General features: G+C 32.1%; 1 protein-coding gene across 1 annotated transcript in view; it reads left to right on the plus strand.

The window, feature by feature from the left end:
- The window catches only part of notch1a (notch receptor 1a), a 70170-nt gene that overhangs the window by 15645 nt on the left and 28561 nt on the right, over nucleotides 1–25964 (plus strand). Inside the window, exons 3-13 of the mRNA XM_056445823.1 lie at nucleotides 7199–7461; nucleotides 10375–10713; nucleotides 13518–13640; nucleotides 14888–15121; nucleotides 15274–15429; nucleotides 15996–16181; nucleotides 17474–17587; nucleotides 17671–17784; nucleotides 18905–19138; nucleotides 20688–20798; nucleotides 25253–25591. Of these exons, the coding sequence (XP_056301798.1) occupies nucleotides 7199–7461; nucleotides 10375–10713; nucleotides 13518–13640; nucleotides 14888–15121; nucleotides 15274–15429; nucleotides 15996–16181; nucleotides 17474–17587; nucleotides 17671–17784; nucleotides 18905–19138; nucleotides 20688–20798; nucleotides 25253–25591 (2213 nt within the window). The remainder of the gene's footprint in view (nucleotides 1–7198; nucleotides 7462–10374; nucleotides 10714–13517; nucleotides 13641–14887; nucleotides 15122–15273; nucleotides 15430–15995; nucleotides 16182–17473; nucleotides 17588–17670; nucleotides 17785–18904; nucleotides 19139–20687; nucleotides 20799–25252; nucleotides 25592–25964) is intronic.

Here is a 25964-nt window from a genome sequence, read left to right on the forward strand (position 1 = left end):
CAATTCCAGAGTTGTCATTTGAATCCCGGAATGCTTTCTGGAGCTGTTTGAGCTTTTGACTGCTGACAGTTTTTCAGATTGCTGTCATCATATGAGTCTAATAGAAGCGTGTTTGAAAGGCACTATTTGTAGAGTGAAAGGTGTGAGTTTTGATGACGGTGTAAAAAAAAATGTGTGTGAAACTGCTTTAGTCTGGAATCTGGACGCATGACTGTAGTTGCATAACTTCTGCATTTTAGAATTTCATTTAAAGTCATGCGTTGACCGTTTTTTTTTTTTAAAGTGACTCAATCTATGAGCAATCCACTAACAAGGGATAAATAAAATGTGTCATTTGAGGAAAAAATACAGTGCTAAAGTCCTGTTAGTTCATAACATTGTGCTACTCTTAGTTTCTTTCTTTCTTTCTTCCATTCTTTCCCTTAGTTTTTATTTTTTTCTTTCCTTCCTTCCTTCCTCCCTCCCTTTCTTTCTTTCTTTCTTTCTTTCTTTTTCTTTGCTTCAACTTTTTCTTTTTTCCCTTCCCTTTCGTTCCTTCCTCATTTCTTTCTTTCCTTTTCTTTACTTCCTCCTTTCTTTTTTCTTTTTTTCTTCTTTCTTTCTTTCTTTCTTCTCTTTTTCTTTCTATTTCTTTCTTTCTTTCTTCATTCGTTCCTTCCCTTTCGTTCCTTTATTCTTCTTCCTTTTCTTACTTCCTTCTTTGTTTCTTTTCTTCTTCTTTCTTTTTTTTTTTCTTTTTTTTTCTCTTTGTTTCTTTTTTTTTTTTTCTTTCTTCTTTCTTTCTTTTTCTTTGCTTCAATTTTCTTTTTTTCCCTTCTTCGTTCCTCTCATTTTTTTTTTTCTTTACTTCCTCTTTTTTATTTTTCTTTCTTTCTTCTTTCTTTCTTTTTCTTTTTTTTCTTCTTCTTTCTTTCTTTTTCTTTCTTTCTTCTTTCTTTTTTCTTTTTTTCTGTCTTTCTTTTTTCTGTCTTTCTTTCGTCTTCCATTCGTTCCCTTAGTTTTTCTTCCTTCTTTTTTCTCTTTCTTTCCTTTCTTCTTATTCTTTATTTTCATTCTTTTTTTTACTTTCTTTCTTTTTACTTTCCTTTCCTTTTTGTACTTTCTTCTTTCTTCTTCTGTCTTCTTTCTTCCCCTTCTTTCTTTCCTTTTCTTTCTTTCCTTTCCCTTTTTCCTTTCTCACTTTTCCCCTCTTTCTTTCTGTCTTTCTTTTTCTCTTTTTCTCTTTTCATCTTTATTTCTTCCCCTTCTTTCTTTCCTTTTCTTTTTTCATCTTTCCTTTTTTCTTTCTTTCTTTCCCTTTTCTTTCATCTTTTTTTTTTTACCCTTTCTTTCTTTCTGTCTTTCCTTTCTCATATTTTCTTTCTTTCTTACTTTTTATTACTTTTAAAAAGAAAATACGTTTTTAAATAGCATTGCTTTACATTTAGGGAAGCATAATTTTTATTATAAATTAAAAGTAATGTTTTTACTTAAAATATATAAGTAAGGTCTTTTATTTGTGTAATAAAGTAATTGTTTAAAAATACTTTTCAAAAACTTACTAATATTATTTATGTTATAGGAAATCTAGTGTTACATTTTAAAGAATGGGGTAGTTAAAAATAACACGCCACATTCTTTAAAAAGCAATGCTTTACACTGAAATAATACACTTAAAACATCAGTAATAATAATGTTAATGTTGTTATTATTATTGATGTTATTAAAGTCCTAATAAGTATCATTTTAGTCATAGGTAACCTCCCTCAATAATAACATTTAAATGATTTCATCTTTTGTTTCTATCCTAAAATAAGATAAGAGTGCAGTCATTTTATTTTCACTGGTAATTTATTGCCTTTTGGACTTGAGGACTGCAGACATGCCTGGTGTCAAATAAAATTTAACTTGAAAATGCAAAAATGTTGCATGATTTTATTAATTTTCTTGCTCCTTTTTATTTACTCTTATGTTGAAGTATTTATTCCTTGTGGTATCGAAAATGGTATAGAATGTCGATATTGACTTGAGGACTGCAGACATGCCTGGTGTCAAATAAAATTTTACTTGAAAATGCAAAAAACGTTGCATAATTTTATTTATTTTCATCTTTTTACTTCATTTGTATTCTCTTAATGTTGAGGTATTTAATCCTTGAGGTATCGAAATGATATCGAGTGTTGATATGGTCTTTTGGACTTGAGGAGTGCAGACATGCCTGGTGTTACTTTAATTGAAAATGTAAAAACATTGCATGATTTTATTCTTTTTTTCCATTTATCTTTATTTGTGTAATCTTAATGTTGAGGAATTTATTCTAGCGGTATCTAATATTGATCATTTTCAAGGTATTGTTTGAAAGTTGGAAACTAGTATGGCGACAACACTGTAGTGAAGTGTGCACAGAATCAGCAGACTGACCTCAGCATCTCTACTTTTGCAGAGGTGTGAACAGTAAGAGCCAGACGGAGAAAAGGAAAGTTAGATGTTTGACTTCACACTGGGACAGGAAGTCTGCGGTGTGAACACACACACACACACACACACACTGATGAACAGAAGGCGGCGGCAGCGCAGCAGATGGTGGATCTGCCCACTGCAGGCACAAATGTGCTGTAGGTCAGAGGTCACATCAGCATCTGTTCACACGCAGCCCTGATCTCAGACCTGTTGCAGATCTGACTCCTGCAGACAAAGAGACAGACTGATCTGTGTTAATGCCTTCAGTAAACTCACACACACTTCTGCGCACACACTGTTTGCCATCAGGGCTTTATCTTCACTCACACACACACTCTTATTCCATTCAGAGCTCAGAGAGTTTGCATATATTTTAATGTCCTTGTAAAATCTTTATTTTAATCATGCTTTTTTTTTCTTTTGTCATTCTTTAAAATGAAAACTTGATTAAAAAAATAATAAAAATTGACTAAGATAATGATAAATAATAAAAGATAATTATTTTCGACTTAATTTAGACAGGATAATGTTTATTTAACTGTTTATCCATTTGGTACAATGTTTTTAAATATATTTTTTAAATATTTTGTCTTGTTTTGCTTGCCTAATTGAACTATTATTTAATATATTTATATTTAGTCACATGTCTATTGCAAATTTGAACAATTTGACCTCATATTTGAATGTTTTCTTATTTTTATTATACATATTGCTGCACAATATATCGTTTCAGTATTGCATTGCGAGAGTCACATCGCAGGGATCTGCAATGTAGTTGGGATTATAGTTGACCAGACATTGCAGTTAACAACAAGTAATTTCAAATGTTAACTTTCGAGTGAAAGTTTGCATGGGATTTTCAATTCAATTCATCTTTAATTCTATAGCGCTTTTACAGGATTGTGTGAAGCAGCTTAACATAGACGTTCTAGCAAATTGAAACGGTGCCAGTCCAGTTTTGAAGTTCAGTTTAGTTCAGTTCAGTGTGGTTTAATTTTCACTGCTGAAAGTCCAAACACTGAAGAGCAAATCCATCGATGCGCAGCTCCACAAGTCCCAAACCACACAAGCAAGTGGCGACAGTGGCGAGAAACAAACTTCACCTGACGAAAGAAATTTTTAAGGTCTGGCTATAAGAACATGAAGCAAACTTGAGCCATTTGGGCACAATAAATTAAACGTTTGTAGCTTAAAGATTGATTGAACAATATTTACTAATTTACTAAATTAAAACAAAAGTGTTTTACTCCCCAGAAAATTATAAATTATGTTTATTTGCATCTTTTGTCTGTTGTATTTAACTATGCTTGTCATTTGTTTATTATATTTATGCATATATGCTTCCCTGCAGAATCATTCAAATCGATCTAAAATGATCAATTCTTTACAAGCTGTTCATCATCTGGTGAAACTGCATTTATATCGCATTGAATGAAAATGTTGCGTTGACAGTTTTTTCCAATATCGAGCAGCACTAATACGTATTGATCTTTCTATTTACTTATTTATTTACTTAAATGATTACAATTAAATAGCAATTAAGTTAATTGCAAGTATTTTATATATATATATATATATATATATATATATATATATATATATATATATATATTAGTAAAAAAATAAATAAATAAATATATATAAATACATTTTTTTACTGTGTACGTTTTTACTATCTAAATTTTTATTTATATATTTGTATGATTTTTTTATTATATATTTTATTTATTTATGTTTTTTACAATTTTTTTACTATATATATTTTTGTTATATATTTATTTATTCATACATTTATTGATATATTTGTAAGATTTTATTATATAGAAATTGAATATAAATTATTTTTATTTATTATTATTATTATTATATACTATATACTTTGTTTACTATATATGATTTATTTATCTATATTTTTAAGATTTCATTATATTTTATTTACATATATATATATATATATATATATATATATATATATATATATATATATATATATTTATTTATTTTATTATTTTTTTTATTATTATTATTATTATTTATTTATTTTTTTTACTATATACGTATTATTTATATATTTGTAAGATTTTATTATTTTATGTATTTATTTATTTTGTCTTCCTCACTGAATTCAATAAAGGCTCATTGCTTTACATTTTGCTAAAATAGAAATATTCAGAGCCAAATTTCCTCATATTGAATTGAGATCCACTATAAGTTTCATAAAAACTAGAGGAAGGGACCAAATATATTATCAGCCCATATTGTGATGGTATACAAAGTCTTCTAATCGACATTTACAGGGTCTAAGGACTAAAAGTGTGCTGAATATTCATGAGTTGAGATCATGTCTGATAAAGTGAGATTGGGCACAGCAGGAGTTTGAAAGGGGCGGAGCTTCATCCTCTCCTGGGATCTGCCTTACTGACCTTATGCCACTCGCCATGGCAACAGGCTTTTGGGGGAGGGGCAGAGTGCAGTGGGTGGAGCCTATGGCCACCACAGCTGCTCTTATTTATGCACACCTGCTGCAGTATACAAACACACACACATGAATAAAACACTGGATTTAGCAGAGATTTCTTTAGAAGACACACACACACACACACACACACACACACACATAGATTTTGAAATGAACTCTAGTGGCAGCAGATGAAGTGTTGAAATGTGTCATTTGAGTTTGTATATACATGTAAGACAGAGAGCATGTGACTGTGTGTGTGTGTGTGTATGTGTTTGTGTGTGTTCTTGTGGCTCCTGATCGCCCTGAGGAATTTAGATGAGTTTCAACAGTGTCTTTCTTTCACACACACTGTTATGCATGCGCACACACACACACAGATTTACTTGGTCATCTAATTGAGAATGTCATAGACTTTTGCTATTTTTATTCAAAACTCTTGACCATGACAAAAAACCAACAAGAAAAAACATTTGCATTCATGTATAAATAAATATAAAGATAATAATATAAGCAAGTTATTACATAGTTTCATCAGTTATATATATATATATAGTTTCCCAGCACTCGGTTGCAGCTGGAAGGGCATCCGCTGTGTGAAACATATGTTGGAATAGTTGGCGATTCATTCCGCTGTGGCGACTCCTGATAAATAAGGGACTAAGCCGAATGAAAAAATTAATTAATATAAGGTATGAACAGTTAATAAACATAAATATCCTGATTATTAATAGCATCCTGTACATATATCCATTTATTGTAAATCTGTTCATAGCTAATACAACCTGTATATAATGTTTATAGTACATCCATCTGTAAATATTACCATAGGTTTTTCTATAACTGCACTTTATAACTTATACCTGTATCCTGCACTTGCTGCTATTGCACTGCCGGTTAGACTGAAACTGCATTTCGTTGCCTTGTACTTGTACATGTGTAATGACAATAAAGTTGAATCTAATCTAAAAAAAAATATGCATATGCAAAAATCAGTGCAACTGTTAAATTGCATATGAATTTGAAATGATAAATATATGAAAGAAATTATGCATGATACACAAATAAATGTAACCCAAATCTTATTAAATAAATGCTTAGATGTAATTAAGAAAAGTTAAAGGATACAAATACAAGAATGCATTTAGCAAATAAGGCATATAAATAATTATAATAAATAAATAATGAGTAAATAAAATATTTTCTTTTGTTAGGATGCATAAAATTCAAGGTTTATTTATTTTGTTGTTTGCTTAGTTTTATTATTTAGTTCATTAGTTTATTTATTTTTTTGTTTATTTATTTGGCTTAATTTATTTGGTTTTATTTATTTAGCTTTTTAATTTTGTTTGATTTTTGTTTGTTTATTTATTTGCTTATTTGTTTTTATTTGGTTTGATTTTTGTTTGTTTGTTTATTTATTTGATTATTTATTTGTTTTTATTTTGTTTGATTTTTGTTTGTTTATTTATTTGCTTTAATTTATTTGTTGATTTATTTTGTCTGTGTATTCATTTATTTTGTTGTTTATTTATTTGGTTTTATTTATTTTGTTATTTATTTGGTTTTATTTAGTTAATTTATTTTGTCTGTTTGTTTATTTATTTAGCTTTTTTATTTGTTTATTTATTTTGCCCGTCCATTTATTTATTTATTTTGTTGTTTATTTATTTGGTTTCATTTTTTTATTGTTATTTATTTGGTTTTATTTAGTTTACTTTGTCTATATGTCTGTTTATTTTGTTGTTAATTTGGTTTTATTTATTTTGTTTATTTAATAGTTTTTTTTATTTTGTCTGTCTCTTTATTTATTTTGTTGTTGTTTATTTGGTTTCATTTATTTTGTTATTTATTTGGTTTTAATTAGTTTATTTTGTCTGTCTTTTTGTTGGTTATTCATTTTGTTTATTTATATTGTCTGTCTGTTTATTGTTTATTTCTTGTTTTATTTCTTTTTTATTTTATTTGGTTTTATTTACTTTATTTATTTGTTTTTCGTCTGTCTGTTTATCTATATTTATTTTGTTGTTTATTTGGCTTTATTTAATTCATATTTGGTTGTTTGTTTTAGTTAATTTACTTATTTATTTATTGTGTCTATTTGTTTGTTTTCTTGTTTTATTCATTAGGTTTATATAATTGGTTGTATTTATTTTGTTGTTTATTCCTTTGGTTTTATTTAGTTGTTTATTTAGTTCATTTACTTGTTTATAAATTTTGTCTATTTGTTTGTTTTCTTTCTTGTTTATTTTGCATGTTTTTATTTATTTAATTAAAATGTGTCTGTGTGTGTTCCTCCAGGTGTCCTGCAGACTTCGTGGGCGCTCAATGTCAGTTCCTGAACCCCTGCAACCCATCTCCATGTCGTAACGGAGGTGTGTGTCGGCCGCAGATGCAGGGTAATGAAGTGAGTGTGAAGTGCGACTGTGTGTTAGGATTCAGTGACCGTCTCTGTCTGACTCCAGTCAATCACGCTTGCATGAACTCTCCCTGCCGCAACGGAGGAACCTGCTCTCTGCTCACACTCGACACCTTCACCTGCCGCTGCCAGCCCGGATGGTCAGGTATGATCAAACACACACACACTACAGCATTATGCACACTGACAAAATCAAACTACTTTTTTAACACAAGACATGATGGGATTAATGATATAAGATTAGACACACAAGACTCTCCAAATTGTTAATATTGCAACAGGAACCAAACTGTTAAACATATACTTGTGGGATGCCAGACAATGATTTTTATCTCCGAGAGACTTTTTATTTTTAAATGCAAGTCAAATTTTTATCAAAAGTAAGCCTTAAACTGTTATTGATTTTTACAATAGTACCTGGATGCATATCTCAGTGATGCAATCTCAGATTCAATGCACTCAATAGAGCTAGTGACTTCACTGTGAGGGGTGGAAGGGTTAGATGTGAGCTTTAAAAAGCATTGGAAACAGCCCAGATTGCACTGCACCAGGTTTGCATCCAGACCCTTCTCGATTTTTATGGTGTTTGTTAATTATTGCAGTTGATGTCTGTTTATTGTTATAATAATAAAAGTGATGTTTATAAATTGTTGTAAATTTAATCTGGTGTTGCCATGAAATAGCCAGAGAAGCTGATATGGCAATAAAGTCAACACTCTCTCTCTCTATGCACACTGAGTTGAAGCAGAGACAAAAATGGAGGACTATGAACCTCATCTCATATATGAAAACACAATAAATAAATATATATAAATATTAAATAAATAAATATAAATAAATATAAATATTAAATTAAATATAAATAAATAAAACATTTGCGTTGAGCAGAAAATGAATATAAATAAATGTTTAAGCATTAAACTGAATGCATTAATACAATTAAAGTAATGCATAGAAATAAATTCACAAGGTTGCTTATAAATAGAAATGCCTGAATAAATGTGAAATGCATATATGATAAAAGTAAAATAATGAAATTTACCTTTATTAATAAATAAATGACTAAATATTTGAAAAAATTAAGTAAAAGTGACAAGTTCCAAAATGTAAAATTCAGTAAATATATGCATTTAAAATAGAATGAATTCATTTAAATAAATGCATAGAAATCAATTAATATGAGTGCACTTAGTTACTTATAAATTGTAACGTGTAAATAAATATAAATTCATACATATAAGTATATATATATATATATATAATATAAAAGTCAATAGAATAACATTTGCTTTGAACAATGAATGGATAAAATGGATATGGATAAAATGGATAATGAATGGATAAAATAAAAAATGAATTAATACATCAATAAATGCATATAAATAAATCAATATTAATGTATGTAATTGCATATAAATTGGAATATGTCATTTGTATTATAATTTATGTATTAAAACACATATTTATCTAAATAAATAAATGATCAAACAAACAAATTAATGATATATATAAACGTATATAATTCAATGCAGTGATGCTAAATGTCAGCATTTATTGCATTTTATATTCAAGTAATTCTCTGCCTTGTTCTGTCAGATCTGTGTGCAGAGGAAAGTTTTTTTTTTTTCTATAATTTATCACAATGAATTGATAAATAATAAAACAAACGAATAAATAATTTAATAAATACAATTCAATAAATAAAAAAATATTAATTATAATATAATTATGAAATAAATAAATGTATATCTGTGCTAGGCTTAAATCAGCTTGTATATTAATCTCCTTTATGAATTCTAACATCTCTATAATTTATCACAATTAATGAATAAATAGTTAAAAAAACAAGCAAATAAATAATTTAATAAATATAATTCAATAAATGTAAAAATATAAATATGTTTTAAGCTAAAATCAGCTTGCATATTAATCTGCTTTATGAATTCTAACATCTCTATAATTTATCACAATAAATGGATAAAAAAAACAAACAAACAAACAAATAATTTAAGAAATAAATATAATTAATATAACAAGTAAACTAAATAAACCTAAATAAACAAAGAATAAAATTAATACATAAACTCATTAAATATAACTAAAACAAACTTTAAAAATAACAAAATATATTTATTAATTATAATTATTTATATGCCTTAAATGCGTTCTTGTAATTGGATGTTTTATTTAATTACATCTAAGCATTTATTTGATGTGGTTTGTGTTACATTTATTTGTGTATAATGCATAATTACTTTAATATCGTCCTTTTATCCATTCAAAAATTTATCCATTCAAATTTAAATGCAATTACACAGTTGTACTGATATATGCATATTTATGTATATTATTGTTTATTTATACTTATATGCTTCACCATCTGATCTTATATTCATTCATTCATTTTCCTGTGTTTATAATTCAATAAATATAAAAACATAAATAATTATATAATTATAAAATAATTAAATATAAATCTATTTTAAGCTATAATTCATTAAATATAAAAACATAATTAATTATATAATTATAAAATAAATAAATATAAATCTATTTTAAGCTATAATTCATTAAATATAAAAACATAATTAATTATATAATTATAAAATAAATAAATATAAATATTTTAAGCTAAAATCAGCTTATATATTAGTCTTCTTTATGAATTCTAATAGTTCCTTTTGTGCACTTCAGTGATTTTTATTTATTTATTTATTTATTAATATATATATTTTTTTTGTGATTCATGCTCCAAAAAGGAAAGCAAAACATATTAGATTAGGTTAAATTAGGGTAATGAGGCAAGTCATTGTATAACAGTGATTTATTCTGTAGACAGTGGAAAGAAATACAGCTTAAGGGGGCTAATAATATTGACCTAAAAATGGCTTTAATAAACATTAAGAAGTGATTTTACTCTAGCCGAAATAAAAGAAATAAGACTTTTTTCCAAAGAAAAAATATTGCAGGAAATACTGTGAAAAATTCCTCACTCTGTTAAACATCATTTGGGAAATATTGGATAATACTGACTTTAACTGTCTATGTGTGTGCGCAGGTAAAACATGTCAGCTGGCAGACCCGTGCGCCTCAAACCCGTGCGCTAATGGCGGTCAGTGTTCAGCGTTTGAGTCGCACTATATCTGCACTTGTCCTCCAAACTTCCATGGTCAGACGTGCCGGCAGGACGTGAACGAGTGCGCCGTCTCTCCGTCGCCCTGCAGGAACGGCGGCACCTGTATTAATGAGGTGGGCTCTTACCTGTGCCGCTGCCCGCCCGAGTACACCGGCCCGCACTGCCAGCGCCTCTACCAGCCCTGCCTGCCCTCGCCCTGCAGGAGCGGAGGAACCTGCGTGCAGACCAGCGACACTACACACACCTGCTCCTGCCTGCCAGGTCAGAGCGCTGCATGTACACACAGATACACACTCTCTCACACACACATCACACAAGCGCTTCAGATTGCTGAATACGTACAGTAACATAACACACTACACACACACACACACACACAGTCAGTCATGCACACACACACAGCAACGCATAACACACACTGACTGACTTGCAATAACACACACACATACTTACACATCACTTAAGCGGTAAAGATCGCTGTATACTCACACACACACACACACATATACAAATCCTTTTATTGTGTTGTGGGTTAATGATATTGTGATGTGTGCTGTCATTTATTAACCGTGTGTGTGTGTTTTTCCTGGAGTACGGCTCTTTTTTTTTACTCTTATATGAGTTTATATTTAATCTCAGACATGGGCCTGACCTGAGCCTCTAACACACTCCAGCACACACACACATTGTTTTACCAGACATGCTAAAGGAGAAACAAACATTTTTAATGCACTTGTCAAATGTTTCATTATGTGTTTATCTAAAGCAAACTTTCAAGTGTTTCTTTTGATGCACTTTATCAATTTAGCAATCTCTGTTTGAGTTATAGTACATATGAAGAGTTCAGATGCAAAACCCTCTAAATCCATCAGACCTCTTGTAAATGAGCATTTTCTATCAGGCTTCTATAATTAGATTCAGAAGTTTCATTGTATATATAATGATAAAGTTATTAGCTAGTAAATAAAATAATTTCTTTTCAGAAATGTCACTTTAGACAATTCTTTGGTCTTTAACAAGGTAGATTTTCTTTTGCGTCAAAACCAGCTAAATCCACTACTGCTTTTTATGCCAAAACCTCTAAATCCACCTATTGGGACGAAACTGTAATTAGATGAAAATCACTAAAGATGCAATTAGAAATTATTTTTCCAAAAATTAAACGCATACACAACCCATCTAAAATACATGAGTCACGTGAATCTGTCAAGTAAGCGGCGATTCATTCCGCTGTGGTAAATCAGGGAAAAATCAGAAGGAAAATGAATGAATGAAATCTATCAAGTAAGTGCATTAATCAATAACATTAAAATGACATTAATTAAATCTTAACAATCTGTTGTCATTTCTGATATTTGGGATTCAGATTGAATGTAAGTATAGAGCAATGTAAACATGGTAAACTAAGCCTGGTAGAGGCAAATAATGTAGTGTAAAATTGATTGTGAAACCTCAATATCTGTGCATTGTCCATTAATAGAAAAAGCTTATTAGACGTATAGGTTATATGAAGTAATAGAAATAATGGATAGCTCTATACATTATATTTATCTTTTAAAAAATAGCTTACATTAGCAAATAAAACACATGGTAGGCCTGCTCGGCAAAAAGGGATGCCTCTCAAACATTTTAGAAGCTGTCATTCATTCATTCTCACCATATTTCAGGTCTTGGTCTCTTTTTTTGTCTCTTGTTTATCCTCGTAGCATCCATGTGGGATAAAAGAACAGCATCTTAACTCCGTCTTTAGTGAAACAGTGTTTCTGTTTAATGTATAGTAAATCAGACTCATTCAAAGTAGCGTCACAAACAAACGTTCTGAATGCATGTTACACTTCCGACTGTACGTTGTGTTTTCCTTACTTATAATGCACAGAGTTTTGAGGTAAGGGACGTTTTCATTTGCCATTCACTGACAGTCAGACAGGCTCATCCAGTTCATCAAACTCTGTCTTTTAAAATCGAAATCAGAATAAAACGGTCTGCTCATAAAGCCAGTGTATCAGCGCGCTGCTACATTGAAAACGTATTATTCGATTCGCGCCTTCTGATATAGCGGCTTTTGCTGTCAAAGGCAAGTGCCGTTAGCGGCTTTTGAAAACAAACTGTTATTTCTGAATGTGCTGATGCTGCAATTTAGATGATGTGAAGCAAATCTATTTGTTAATGGTGTACTACGTGCCTAAAGCATTCACTCAATGTCATTATCTTACTATTTTTGGCGGAAGTGGCGTTTAGCGGCTTTTGCGTCTGTACTCTTCATATATAAAGTAAAATGTATTTATATAGCAATTTTCACAGACAACCCGGTTCTCAAAACAATCTCAAGAATTGTTTTTTCTGTTCATTTTAATTAAATAGTTTGTACATTTGTGCCAGTTTTCTCAATTTTATTTAAAAACTGCCTAATTTGCATATTTAAAAAGAGCATAGCATTTTACAAAATGTACCAATACATTAAAATGCATACATTTTATGCAAAGTAGCCAGCATTTAATAAAAAGTGCCTCATCTGCATATTGAAACAACATTTCAGAAAACTTATGATACAATATATAAATACACACAATTTATAAAAATAAATACATTTATGCAAAGTAGCACCTATTTAAATTTTTAAAAGTGCATCGTTTGCATATTTAAGCATAACATTGTAGAAAACTTGTAAATGCATAAATAAAAAAGCAAAAATATTTAATTATGTGCTTTATTTGCATATTTAAACATTTCAGATATTTTTGAATGCATCCAACTCATAAAAAAAATTCATGCAAATGTGGTCATATTTAATTAAAAAGCTCCTCATCTGCATATTTAAACAACATTTCAAAAGACTTGTAAATGCATACAATTTATTAAAATTACATACAATTATGGGAAGTAACCAATATTTCATTTTTAAAAAGTGCACTGCTTGCAAAAATATGACAATTAGTCTGCTCCGATAGCCTGGTGGTTAAATCACGTTGACCCACTTATTAATAAAAAATGTTTTTTTTTTTTTAACTATTATTGTTGATGTGCATGTGACGTGAGCATTAAAGCAGTATTGTTGTGTGTGTCAGGCTTCACAGGTCAGACGTGTGAGCATAATGTTGATGATTGTACTCAACACGCCTGTGAGAACGGCGGACGCTGCATCGACGGCATCAACACCTACAACTGCCACTGCGACAAACACTGGACCGGTACTCTTCTGCACACACTTTTTTACATTTAGATACATTTACAAAACCTTTGCATCAGATTACCCCAAAAAATTGTTAACATTTATTCTGAAGCTTTTCTAATGCAACGTCTTGTCTGTAAATTTAACACCGTTTTCTCTTCTGAATGCCATCTGTCTCATTTATTTATTTATTTTTAAATTTGTCATTTGTTATTTAAGCAGTTGGGGGTGCAAAACAAATATTTGTGGTTCTCTCGCAATCATTGATTATCATCTCTGTTGATATGACTTTTACTGCTAAAAAAAGGTTCCCGCAATAAATAATCCAAAATAAAAGTGTGTTTTATTTAATATATATATGTATACACTCTGTAAAAATGTATATGTATACAAATATAATTACAATTTAGTTAGTTTGTTTACAAATATTTATATATTTATTTCTATATATAAATATACAGTTAAAGTCAGAATTGTAAACTAAAAGAATTACATTTTATTCTTATTTTTTCCCCAATTTCTGTTTAACACATTTCTAAACATAATAGTTTTAATAACTCATTTTTTTTAGATTTGCCATGATGACAGTAAATAATATTTAATATTTTTGAATAATCGAAGTAGTTTGAGTAATCGAAATATCGAAGATATTTTTTAAGATACTAGTATTCAGCTTAAAGTGACATTTAAAGGCTTAACTAGGTTAATTGGGGTAATTGGGCAAGTGATTGTATAATGATTTGTACTGGAGACAATTGGAAAAAAAAGTATTGCTTAAAAGGGCGAAGAATATTGTCCTTAAAATAGTTTTTAAATATAAAAAAACTGCTTTTATTTTAGCCAAAATAAAACAAATAAGACTTTCTCTAAAAGAAAAAATATTATAGGAAATACTGTGAAAAATTCCTTACTCCATTTTCAGAAACTTTGGGGAAAAAAAAAAAAAAAAAAAAAAAATATATATATATATATATATATATATATATATATATATATATATATATATATATATATATATATATATATATATATATTTATTTATTTATTTATTTATTTATATTTGTTTATTTATTTCACAGGAGGGCGAATAATTTTACCCTCACCTCTACATAGTACTCATGCAAACTTTTATTTTGGATGTAGTTCATCATTTCACAGTATTACTATTTTGTATTTATGTAGTTTTTGCACTGCTGTTATGTTTTTTTGTGGTAAAGATGCTGACATGTCTTTATTAAATAATAATCTCTGTCCTGTTGTTTGCAGGTCAGTACTGTACTGAAGATGTGGACGAGTGTGAACTGTCTCCAAACGCCTGTCAGAACGGCGGGACGTGCCACAACACCATCGGCGGTTTCCACTGTGTGTGTGTGAACGGCTGGACGGGCGACGACTGCAGCGAAAACATCGACGACTGCGCCAGCGCCGCCTGCTCGCATGGGGCCACCTGCCATGACCGCGTCGCCTCCTTCTTCTGCGAGTGTCCACACGGACGCACCGGTCAGCAATAAACACATTTTATTATGTGCTGTTATTTTAGTTTCATTGCTGTACGGTTGCAGTGTTTCTACATAACTTGCGTATTTTTTCAATTTTAATTTGTCATCAAATTTGTATGTATTAATATTTAAACATAACACTGTTGTCTGCAGGTCTTCTGTGCCACCTGGATGACGCCTGCATCAGTAACCCGTGTCAGAAGGGCTCAAACTGCGACACAAACCCAGTGAGTGGGAAAGCCATCTGCACCTGCCCGCCTGGATACACCGGATCCGCTTGCAACCAGGACATTGATGAGTGCTCGCTCGGTAAAAAACTAATTGAGAACTGCTGTCCTCTAACTGTAGGGGACGCCACACACACGCGATAAAAGCCATCGGTTTTGTCCACCAGAAACACATAAAATTTATATTTTTAGAAACCTTGCGACTTCGCGGCTGAACAACAGCATAAACTACTATGACAATGATCACCTTTATTCAGTGTTAAATGTCACTGATGTGAGTTTGAACACCATTTCATGCGACATTTATTGCTGACATTTATTGAAAGCAGCAGCAGAAAGTTCACCTCAGATCTTGAAAATAAAATAACAAGCTAACATACAGCTTAAAAATGAACTTCACAACTGTAAATCGGTGAAAATCAGTCACTCAGCATGTACTTTAATGATGTTAAAGAGCTTTAATATGTATTAATTAGATAATAAACTATACCATGTCATTGGGAGTGCAGTGAGTGCACTATTCTGCATTTCTGCTATTTAATTTTTTTTCTGTCGTGTTGCATCTGGTGCCGACAGACAAATTGCTTGTCATGTCGTGTGTAGTGAGGACACTGTGTTACATTTATTTACACTAGCTGCTGTTTTTAGGTGCAAATCCCTGTGAGCATGGCGGCCGCTGCCTCAACACTAAAGGCTCCTTCCAGTGCAAGTGTCTGCAAGGGTATGAAGGGCCGAGGTGTGAAATGGACGTCAACGAGTGCAAGTCAAACCCCTGCCAAAATGATGCAACCTGCCTTGACCAGATTGGAGGATTTCACTGCATCTGCATGCCTGGTGTGGACCAGTCTTTATATCACCAATCTTTTATTGTATAGTATTTTATTTTTTTTCTTTTGTTATATTTATTGATTTTATTAGATTTTTTTATTGTATTTATGAATTTTTAAATAAATTATTTACATTTATTTTAATTGATTTTTTTAAATAAAAATATTTATTAATTTGTTAAATATATAAATATAATATATTTTTATATATATTTCTTTTCTTTTTTTATTATATTTTATTTTAGATTTTTTTATTATTATTTTATGATTTATTTATTGTTGTCTTTTTAATTGGTTTTATTTATTTATTTATTTATTTTTATGTTGTTTTATTTACGATTTATTTATTTATGCTTTATTTATAAAGTATTAGATTACATTACAAAAAACACAAGAGCTGCAAGAACACATCAAAGCAACAACAAAAACACACTTTAATGTGTAGCAGTGAACATAAAGGATACAAGATTTTTTAAATAATAATAAATAAATGAAGATAAAAAAAATAATAATAATAAGTAAAAAAAACTAAATTCAAATAGAGTAAAATAGAAACATAAGTGCAATCTTGCATACAGCAAATACAAAGTCCTACAATATGTTTTTTTTATGTTTTATATAATTTATTACTATTTATTTATGGTAAAAAGCATTTGAATAATTAAATTTTCTTAGAAATGTTTGAACAATGAGAAATGTCTCTTAATTTTCACTCAAGTTTATCTGAGCTTATTTCATCACAGCTAAAGTACAATAAATTAAAATATCAGTATGATAAAATATGTTTAGTTTAAATTCCTGTTTTCAGTTGTGATGTAAGGTGTAATTTATTCCTCTTATGGTGCATGTTTTTACGTTTTGAGCATATATTTGACAGGAAGAATTTTTTAAATGCTTTTTAATATATAATGTTTTAATGTTATTTGTTTCTGTGAAATCCATTACTTCAGTCTAAAATGTCACTTGATCTTTCAGAAATCATTGTAATATGCTAATTAGCTGCTCAGTTATTAATAATGCTGCTTATTATCAGTTTTATAAACAGAATTCAGTTTTGCCACTGTATAGGATTAAACAGGTTTAAATTTACATTATGCAAAATATTAAAGGAAATAAATAAAACTGTTATTATTATTTGTGTAATAATTTATGTTATTATTATAAATATTATTATTTTTTATTTATTATTTTTTTTTTTAAAAACGACAGTTTCATTGTATTTTTCATTAAATAATTGCAAAACTCAGGTTAATTATTGTCATCAGTCACTTACTCTAACAATTTTTTTTCTATGTATAGGTTATGAGGGTGTGTTTTGTCAGATCAACACTGATGATTGTGCATCGCAGCCGTGTCTAAACAGTGGAAAATGCATCGACAAAATCAACTCTTTCCACTGTGAATGCCCTAAAGGTAACGTGCGCAATTGTGTTGTCTCTTTATGTGATGCATTGTGTTTTAGACATCAAAATAAATGCATTTTTCTCCACCTGCAGGGTTTTCTGGGAGTCTGTGTCAGGTGGATGTTGATGAATGTGCCAGTACGCCATGTAAAAATGGAGCCAAGTGCACAGACGGACCCAACAAATACACCTGTGAATGCACTCCAGGTACACAATTATGTGATGTTTATGCACTAAAAGACTTTTCTTGTTTTGTTTTACTTCAGTTATTCCGTCTTCCTGATGCCTTTAATATAGGCTTAGTTTTTGTTTTTGTCAATTAAGAGTTCTGTATTTAAATTAGGTGTGCTGTGATTGGCTGACATCTTTGAATAGGAAATGAGTCCGTGCCAATATTCTAAAAAGGTTCTTGGAAAATGCAGCATATATTTAAACGCTTTATATAAAATTAATCTAATAAATTCCAAAATATGCAAATTACATGCTTTATAATTATTTGCTTATAACTTGTACAATTTAAAATTAAGGTTAAGATATTTTAAACTCATTTTGTTTCATCTCCCTCTTAAGAATTATAAAAATGCAAATTACCTGTGTCATGATTGGCTGACCTCTTCGAATGGAAAATGAGTCATTGCAAACATGCCCCAATATGCAATATACTCGCATTGTGGTTGTGGGTCGTTCTTTTTTAAATACATCTTATGAATTCTAAATATGCAAATTACATGTATTATGATTGGCTATCTTCTAAATTATAAAAATGAGGTTCAAGTCTATATTTATGAAGATATAACTCTGAATATGCAAACCATCCAATTATGATTTGCAATAAAAATGTGTCATTGCCAACATGCTCAGTTATGCAAATTACCTACCTTATGATTGGATAAGCTCTAAATTTAGAAATTTCATAACTTCTATGGTTCAGCAAGATATATTTATACTATAATACAGCTGGACTAACTGGTGTGTCTCTTCAGCAAGGCTCCATAGCCGTAAGTCCTCAGCAAGATATTTGAAGCACTTTTCAAAAGAATATGCATACGACCTCTATCATGATTGGCTCGCCTCTTCTAACAGAAAGTGTCGTTGCCAACATTCTAAATATGCAAATTTCCTGCATTATGATTGGGTAACCTCTAAATTTAAAAACTCTAAGGTTCATAAAGATAATTTTACTACTTTTGTTGTTTATTCTTCATCTTAAGAATTCTGAATATGCAATTACCTGTATCATGATTGGCTCGCCTCTTCTGATAAAAAATGAGTGTGGTTGGCAACATTCTAAATGTGCATTGTATTGTTTTCAAACACCCGTCTGCAGGTTTTTCTGGCATTCACTGTGAGCTGGACATCAATGAATGTGTGTCGAGCCCTTGTCATTACGGTGTGTGTCGTGACGGTGTGGCCTCCTTCACCTGCGACTGCCGGCCTGGATACACCGGACGCTTGTGTGAAACCAACATCAACGAGTGTTTGAGCCAACCCTGCCGAAACGGAGGAACCTGCCAGGACAGAGAGAACGCCTACATCTGTACCTGTCCTAAAGGAACCACAGGTAAAACACACACACTGCATCACATTTTTTTATTTTACGTTTATTTTTAACTTGATATTTTCTTGCACCTGATGTATTTTCACCTGTATTATTATTATTATTATCATTATCATATTATTGTATACTACATGCATATAGATTTATAATACAGATCCATTATTACTTTTATTATTATACTATTATTATTATTATTATTCTCTTCTTCCTAATGTTTTGAATTAAACAGTGTTTTTGCTGTTTGTTATAAATTGGGAATTATATAGGCCATTGTTATTGCTAACATGCCTAAATATGCAAATCAGTTTTTACGTTTATTTTGATTATTATAATTATTATTATTATTGCTATACTAGATGCATATGGACACAGATTCTGCACTGTTATTATTAGTATTATTACTATGATACGATTATTATATCTTCCCTATGTTCTGAACTAAAGTGTTTTTGTTGGTTGTTGTCAATTGAGAATTATATATGTAAATTACCTGCATTGCGATTGGCGAACTTCTAATTTCTAAAATTAATGTTAAAGAAGACATATTATCTCCATTTTAAGAATTCTAAATATGCAAATGTCCTGTGTCATGATGGGCTTACCTTTTCGAATAGAAAATGAAGTTATTGCCAACAAGCCCAAATATGCAAACTGCTCTTTACGTTTATTTTTATTATTATTATTATTATTATTATTGCTATCTATTATTGTATACTAGATGCATATAGAGTTATTTTACAGATTTTACTCTGTTGTTATTATTATAATGATAATATTAATAGTATCTTCTTCCTGATGTTTTGAATTAAACCATGTTTGTTGTCAAATGAGATTTATATATGTAAATTACCTGTATCGTGATTGGCTGAAATCTTCGAATAGGAAATTCAAGAGTTTACACTTGGGTATTGCTTGACACCATTAGCAGATTTGGCATGCTGTCCTGGGAGAGAACCCTGAGCTCAGAGATAATTGCATCCTTGTAAATTAACATGTAAGGGGGTCCGAGATCAGGTAGGTTTCGAGAGCTTCCCTTGGTAAAGGAGGAGATATGGTGGATGGGGGATTCTTCCAAAGCTAAGATAAGGCAGTAGGGTGAAATCACTCTATTTATTGTTGACTTGGATCGATGTGATTGGATTATTGCTGATTACGGATGAGAGACCAGCCGTGATCAATCAAATCATATCTCCTCTCGAAATTAGTTTAAAAGCTTTGCTTAAAGTCATTGCCAATGTTTTAAATATGTTGTTACTCAATGGTTATTATATTATTCAGCTTCTTCACAGATTCTTCTTATAAAGGCCCTTTAAAAAATAATAATAATTGTGAAGAATTGAAGAGATGTGAAGACAAAAGTCTGAATTCTAATCATGTCTCGTTATTGTTTTCAAAATCTTGCAATTGAGATTTTATTTCTCCCAGAACTGTGATTTCATATCTAGCTTATTTTGTGGCACAAACAATCTTTCTTAAAATTAAAATCTCCTATAAATCCTACAGTTCTGGAAAAATGTGGAATATTTCAAATACAATGTGTTTGCGTTGGCAGGTGTGAACTGCGAGATCAACATTGACGACTGCAAGAGAAAGCCATGTGACTATGGAAAGTGCATTGACAAGATTAACGGCTACGAGTGTGTGTGTGAACCCGGATACTCAGGTGAGTCAGTGCAGCATCTGTGTGAGTGTGTGAGAGAGAGAACAGGTGGCCAGCGGAGTGCAGAGCTTGGGTATCAGATGACTACAGACAGAGACTGCTTTTCCCAACTGTCTCTCTCTCTCTCACACACACACACACACAGGTGTCATTTACTTTAATGCTACGGCTCTAGTGATCCCATGAGTGACCCTTTTCATGTTGCATTTAAAAGGAAAAGGTACAATAGGCCTTGTTAAATCATGAATACAATCAGGCTTTAGGGACGCCAGGAGTATTATCACAAATCAGGGACACAATTACAACTTTCTCAAATGCTTATTTATTGTAAAATTAATACTTTAAGGAAGCATTACAGTAATCAAAAGTGATCATAAATATTTCAATACTAATAAGAAGCTTTTCTTGAGTATCATATTAGAATGTGACACTAAAAACCGAAACAAAATCAGCATTTCTTCACACAAATAAATTACATTTTAAAACATATTTGCATAGAAAACACTTATTATAATTTGTAATAATATTTCACAGTTTTCCAGTTTTTTCGGGGTGACAGGAGTATTATCATAAATCAAGGACACGATTACAACTCTCTATATTTACAACACTATATTTTCATGGTCCGGTTGTTGAATTTAAGTAACATTGCATCTGCATGCCAAATGACTCTCTTTCGATTTTAAGTAGACTGTTAGGTTGGGGTTAGGGTAAGTGTAAGTTGACATGTACTTGGGGGTAAAGGGGGTAACACAAAAGGAACTCAAAAGTAGTTCAATAGTAACACAAAAGTAACTCACTAGTAACTCAACAGTAACACAAAAGTAACTCAATAGTAACACAAAAGTTACTCAATAGTAACACAAAATAACACAAGTAACTCAATAGTAACACAAAAGTAACTCAATAGTAACACAAAATAACACAAGTAACTCAAAAGAAGTAACTCAAAAGAAGTAACTCAAAAGAAGTAACTCAAAAGAAGTAACTCAAAAGAAGTAACTCAAAAGAAGTAACTCAAAAGAAGTAACTCAAAAGAAGTAACTCAAAAGAAGTAACTCAAAAGAAGTAACTCAAAAGAAGTAACTCAAAAGAAGTAACTCAAAAGAAGTAACACAAAATAACACAAGTAACTCAATAGTAACACAAAAGTAACTCAATAGTAACACAAAGTAGTAACTCAAAAGTAGTAACTCAAAAGAAGTAACTCAAAAGAAGTAACTCAAAAGAAGTAACTCAAAAGAAGTAACTCAAAAGAAGTAACTCAAAAGAAGTAACTCAAAAGAAGTAACTCAAAATAACACAAGTAACTCAATAGTAACACAAGTAACTCAATAGTAACACAAGTAACTCAATAGTAACACAAGTAACTCAATAGTAACACAAAAGAAACTCAATAGTAACACAAAAGTAACTCAATAGTAACACAAAAGTAACTCAATAGTAACTCAATAGTAACACAAAATAACACAAAAGTAACTCAATAGTAACACAAAATAACACAAGAAACTCAAAAGTAACTCAAAAGTAACACAAAATAACGCAAGTAACTCGCAAGTAACTCGCTAGTAATACAAAAGTAACGCAACGTAACATTACCGTAAAAAGTTACTAACACAACTAGTTTCTTTTTTGGAGAGTAACTCAATATTGCAATGCATTAGTTTCTAAAGTAACTTTCCCTACACTGCTCATTGCTATTTGCTGCATAGCAATATTGATAAAAACTCTAAAATGTAAATCAAGCTTAAGTCTGCTCAGTCTAAGATGAACAGATGGTTTTTTTTTCATGACCAGAACACTTTTTGTGTTGCTATTCATATTATAGTAAGCATTATACTCACTTCAGTGTGTGTGTGAGAGAGAAACTGCAATAAAGTCCCATTGTTGTAGGAGAATCAAACAGTTACCCATTAGCCAACAGAGGAGACTGTGTGTGTGTGTGTGTGTGTGTGTGTGTGTATGTGTGAGTGTGAGTGTGAGTGTGTGTGTGTGTGTGTGTGTGTGTGTGTGTGTGTGTGTGTGTGTGTGTGTGTAATTGTTGTTCGGCCGTGTGTGAAATGGGGTCTGTCCTTTTGTATGTGCAAACAGCCCACAGTGGGGTCTGTTCTCCCCCCTCGGCGAGTGTGTGAAAGAAAAGACAGAAAGAAAGGAGGAATGAGAGAGCACAAGAGGGTGGAGGAAATCCTTTGTGTGTTTGGAGCAGGGCTGGAGATTTGGGATGGGACACACACACATACACACACAGCAGACAAAGCACAAGAGGTCAGCACGCATCCTAAGAAAATTCCTTTAGTTGTGTGTTTTACATGCGTTTTTGGCTCACTTGTGTATTCATTTTGTTGTATTATTGGGAAATGCATATAGTTTTTCTTTATAATTAATACTTTGAGCAGGACGGCATGGTGGCTCAGTGGTTAGCACTGTCTCCTCACAGAAAGAAGGTTGCTGGTTCGAGTCCCGGCTTGGTCAGTTGCCGTTTCTGTGTAGAGTTTGCATGTTCTCTCCGTGTGGGTTTCCTCCATGTGCTCCGATTTCCCCCACACAGTCCAAACACAAGCGCTATAGGTGAATTGAAGAAACTAAATTGGGTGTAGTGTGTGAATGAGTGTATGGGTGATTCCCCCTTACTGGGTTGCAGATGAAAGGGCATCCTCTGCGTAAAGCCCAGAATAGTTGGCGGTTCATTCCACTGTGGCAACCCCTGATAGATAAGCAACTAAGGTGAAGGAAAACTAATGAATGAATAATACTTTGAGCAGGGAAGCATTAAAATAATCAAAGTGATTATAAAGGCGTTTGACAAACTCTGACTTCAATGCTAATAATATTAATAGTTTCTTGACATTTGCTTTTTTTTTTCTGGAAGCATTTTTTATCCATTCAATCAATGCTACATACTGGTGTAAGAAGATATTACAGGGGGTCAAGATGTAAAACAAGTCTCTGATGTCTCTAGGTTGTGTATGTGAAGTTTCAACTCAAGATAACACACGAATAATCTTTTATAACTCTTTGAAACTTAATAGTTTGAGCTTGTGCATTCTCACACACTGTTTGTTTGTTTTCGTTGGTCTGGTTGTAAGCGGACGATGCTAAACATGGCTGTAAATGAGTGTTACAGTTTAGAGCAGGGGTCACCAATCTCGGTCCTGGAGGGGCAGTGTCCCTGCAGGGTTTAGCTCCAGCTTGCCTCAACACACCTGCCTGGATGTTTCAAGTATACCTAGTAAGACCTTGATTAGCTTGTTCAGGTGTGTTTGATTAGGGTTGGAGCTAAAATCTGCAGGACACCGGCCCCCCAGGAACAAGTTTGGTGACCCCTGGTTTAGAGATTAGTAAATAGTACCTATCAGATGTGCTCCAACATTACATATAAACAAAGACCAAAAAATGAAGACAGCATCAGGACAAGACAAGCAAAACCTGACTGCATCAGCATCATTTTATCCACTTATAATTACATTTGGCTTTGGAGGTAATGTATGAAAGGACGCCACATGGCAGAGAACTTGGACTCAGAACCATTGCAATTCAATTCACCTTTATTTGTATAGCGCTTTAACAATGTAGATTGTGTCAAAGCAGCTTCACATAAAAGGTCACAGTAAATTGGAACAGTGTAGTTCAGTTTGTAGTGTTTAAGTTCAGTTCAGTTGAGCTCAGTTCAGTGTGGTTTAATAATCACTACTGAGAGTCCAAACACTGAAGAGCAAATCCAACGATGCGCAGCTCTATAGATCCCGAACCATGCAAGCCAGTGGCGACAGCGGAGAGGGAAAAAAAACTTCACTAATGGCGGAAGTGAAGAAAAAAAACCTTGAGAGAAACCAGGCTCAGTTGGGCACGACCATTTTAATTTCTCCGCTGGCCAAACGTCTTGCGCAGAGCTGCAGTCTCAGTGGCAGAGGGTGGAAGCTGGCCTCAGCGAAGACTCCTCTGTCTCTGGAGCGTCACAGGAATCAGTCTCATGTTCTCCATTCCTCCATGACCACCACAGTAGCTGCTCAGGATACGGCCTGGTCCAGGATATGGAAACCTTGGGATCATCTCGTCGTTGGTCTTGGATCGAATCAGTGACTCTGCATAGTCTGAGGGCCTCGGGAAGAGTATCCCCAGGTGGAAATGGAGAATAAAGAAAATAATTAGCGTAGCTGATGTTCATAGTGTATATAAACAAGAATAGTGTATATAAACAAGACCATTGAAATGAAGTCTTATTTTTTCTAAACTATGGAAATGCAACACATCGTTGGCCCACTGTTTAAAAGAAGGGGGAAAATGAATAAAATCAAGCGTCTTGCTAAAAGAGAAGTAAAGAGAAGTGCAGTCCAATTCACTTTCTGACAAATTGTGTGTGTGTATGTGTGTGTGTTTAAAGCTAGCGAGAGTTCAGCTCTCTTGGCCATTGTATTTCTTTCACAATTATTGAACGTCTCTGTCGTTTTCACACACAGGCTCGATGTGCAACATCAACATAGACGACTGTGCGTTGAACCCATGCCATAATGGCGGCACCTGCATCGACGGCGTGAACAGCTTCACCTGTCTGTGTCCGGATGGTTTTCGGGACGCCACCTGCCTCTCGCAGCACAACGAGTGCTCCAGCAACCCCTGCATCCACGGCAGCTGCCTGGACCAGATCAACAGCTACAGGTGTGTGTGTGAGGCCGGCTGGACGGGACGCAACTGTGACATCAACATCAACGAGTGCCTGTCCAACCCCTGCGTGAACGGAGGAACCTGCAAAGACATGACCAGCGGATACTTGTGCACATGCAGAGCCGGATTCAGCGGTACGACACACACTACTGTATACGTCCTCCTATTAGATTAGGTTAGAGAGCTCTTGCTGGCTTTTCAAAGTGGTCTTTTTTTAATGCATTTTTTTGCCCTCCTGAGTTATTTGCCACCTATATATTTCATTTGCAAATTTGTTTAACGGAGAGAAGATTTTTTTCAACACATTTCTAAACATAATAGTTAATAATAGATTTAATAACTCATTTCTAATAACTTAATATCTTCTTAAAGCTAATATCTTAAGCTTAATATCTTCTTAATCAGCTTAAAGTGACATTTAAAAGCTTAACTAGATTAATTAGGCAAGTTAGGGTAATTAGGCAAGTCATTGTACACAACAGTGGTTTGTTCTGTAGACAAGCGAAA

This window comes from Danio aesculapii, chromosome 21 (genome assembly GCF_903798145.1).
Source record: "Danio aesculapii chromosome 21, fDanAes4.1, whole genome shotgun sequence".
NCBI classification, from domain to species: Eukaryota; Metazoa; Chordata; class Actinopteri; order Cypriniformes; family Danionidae; genus Danio; species Danio aesculapii.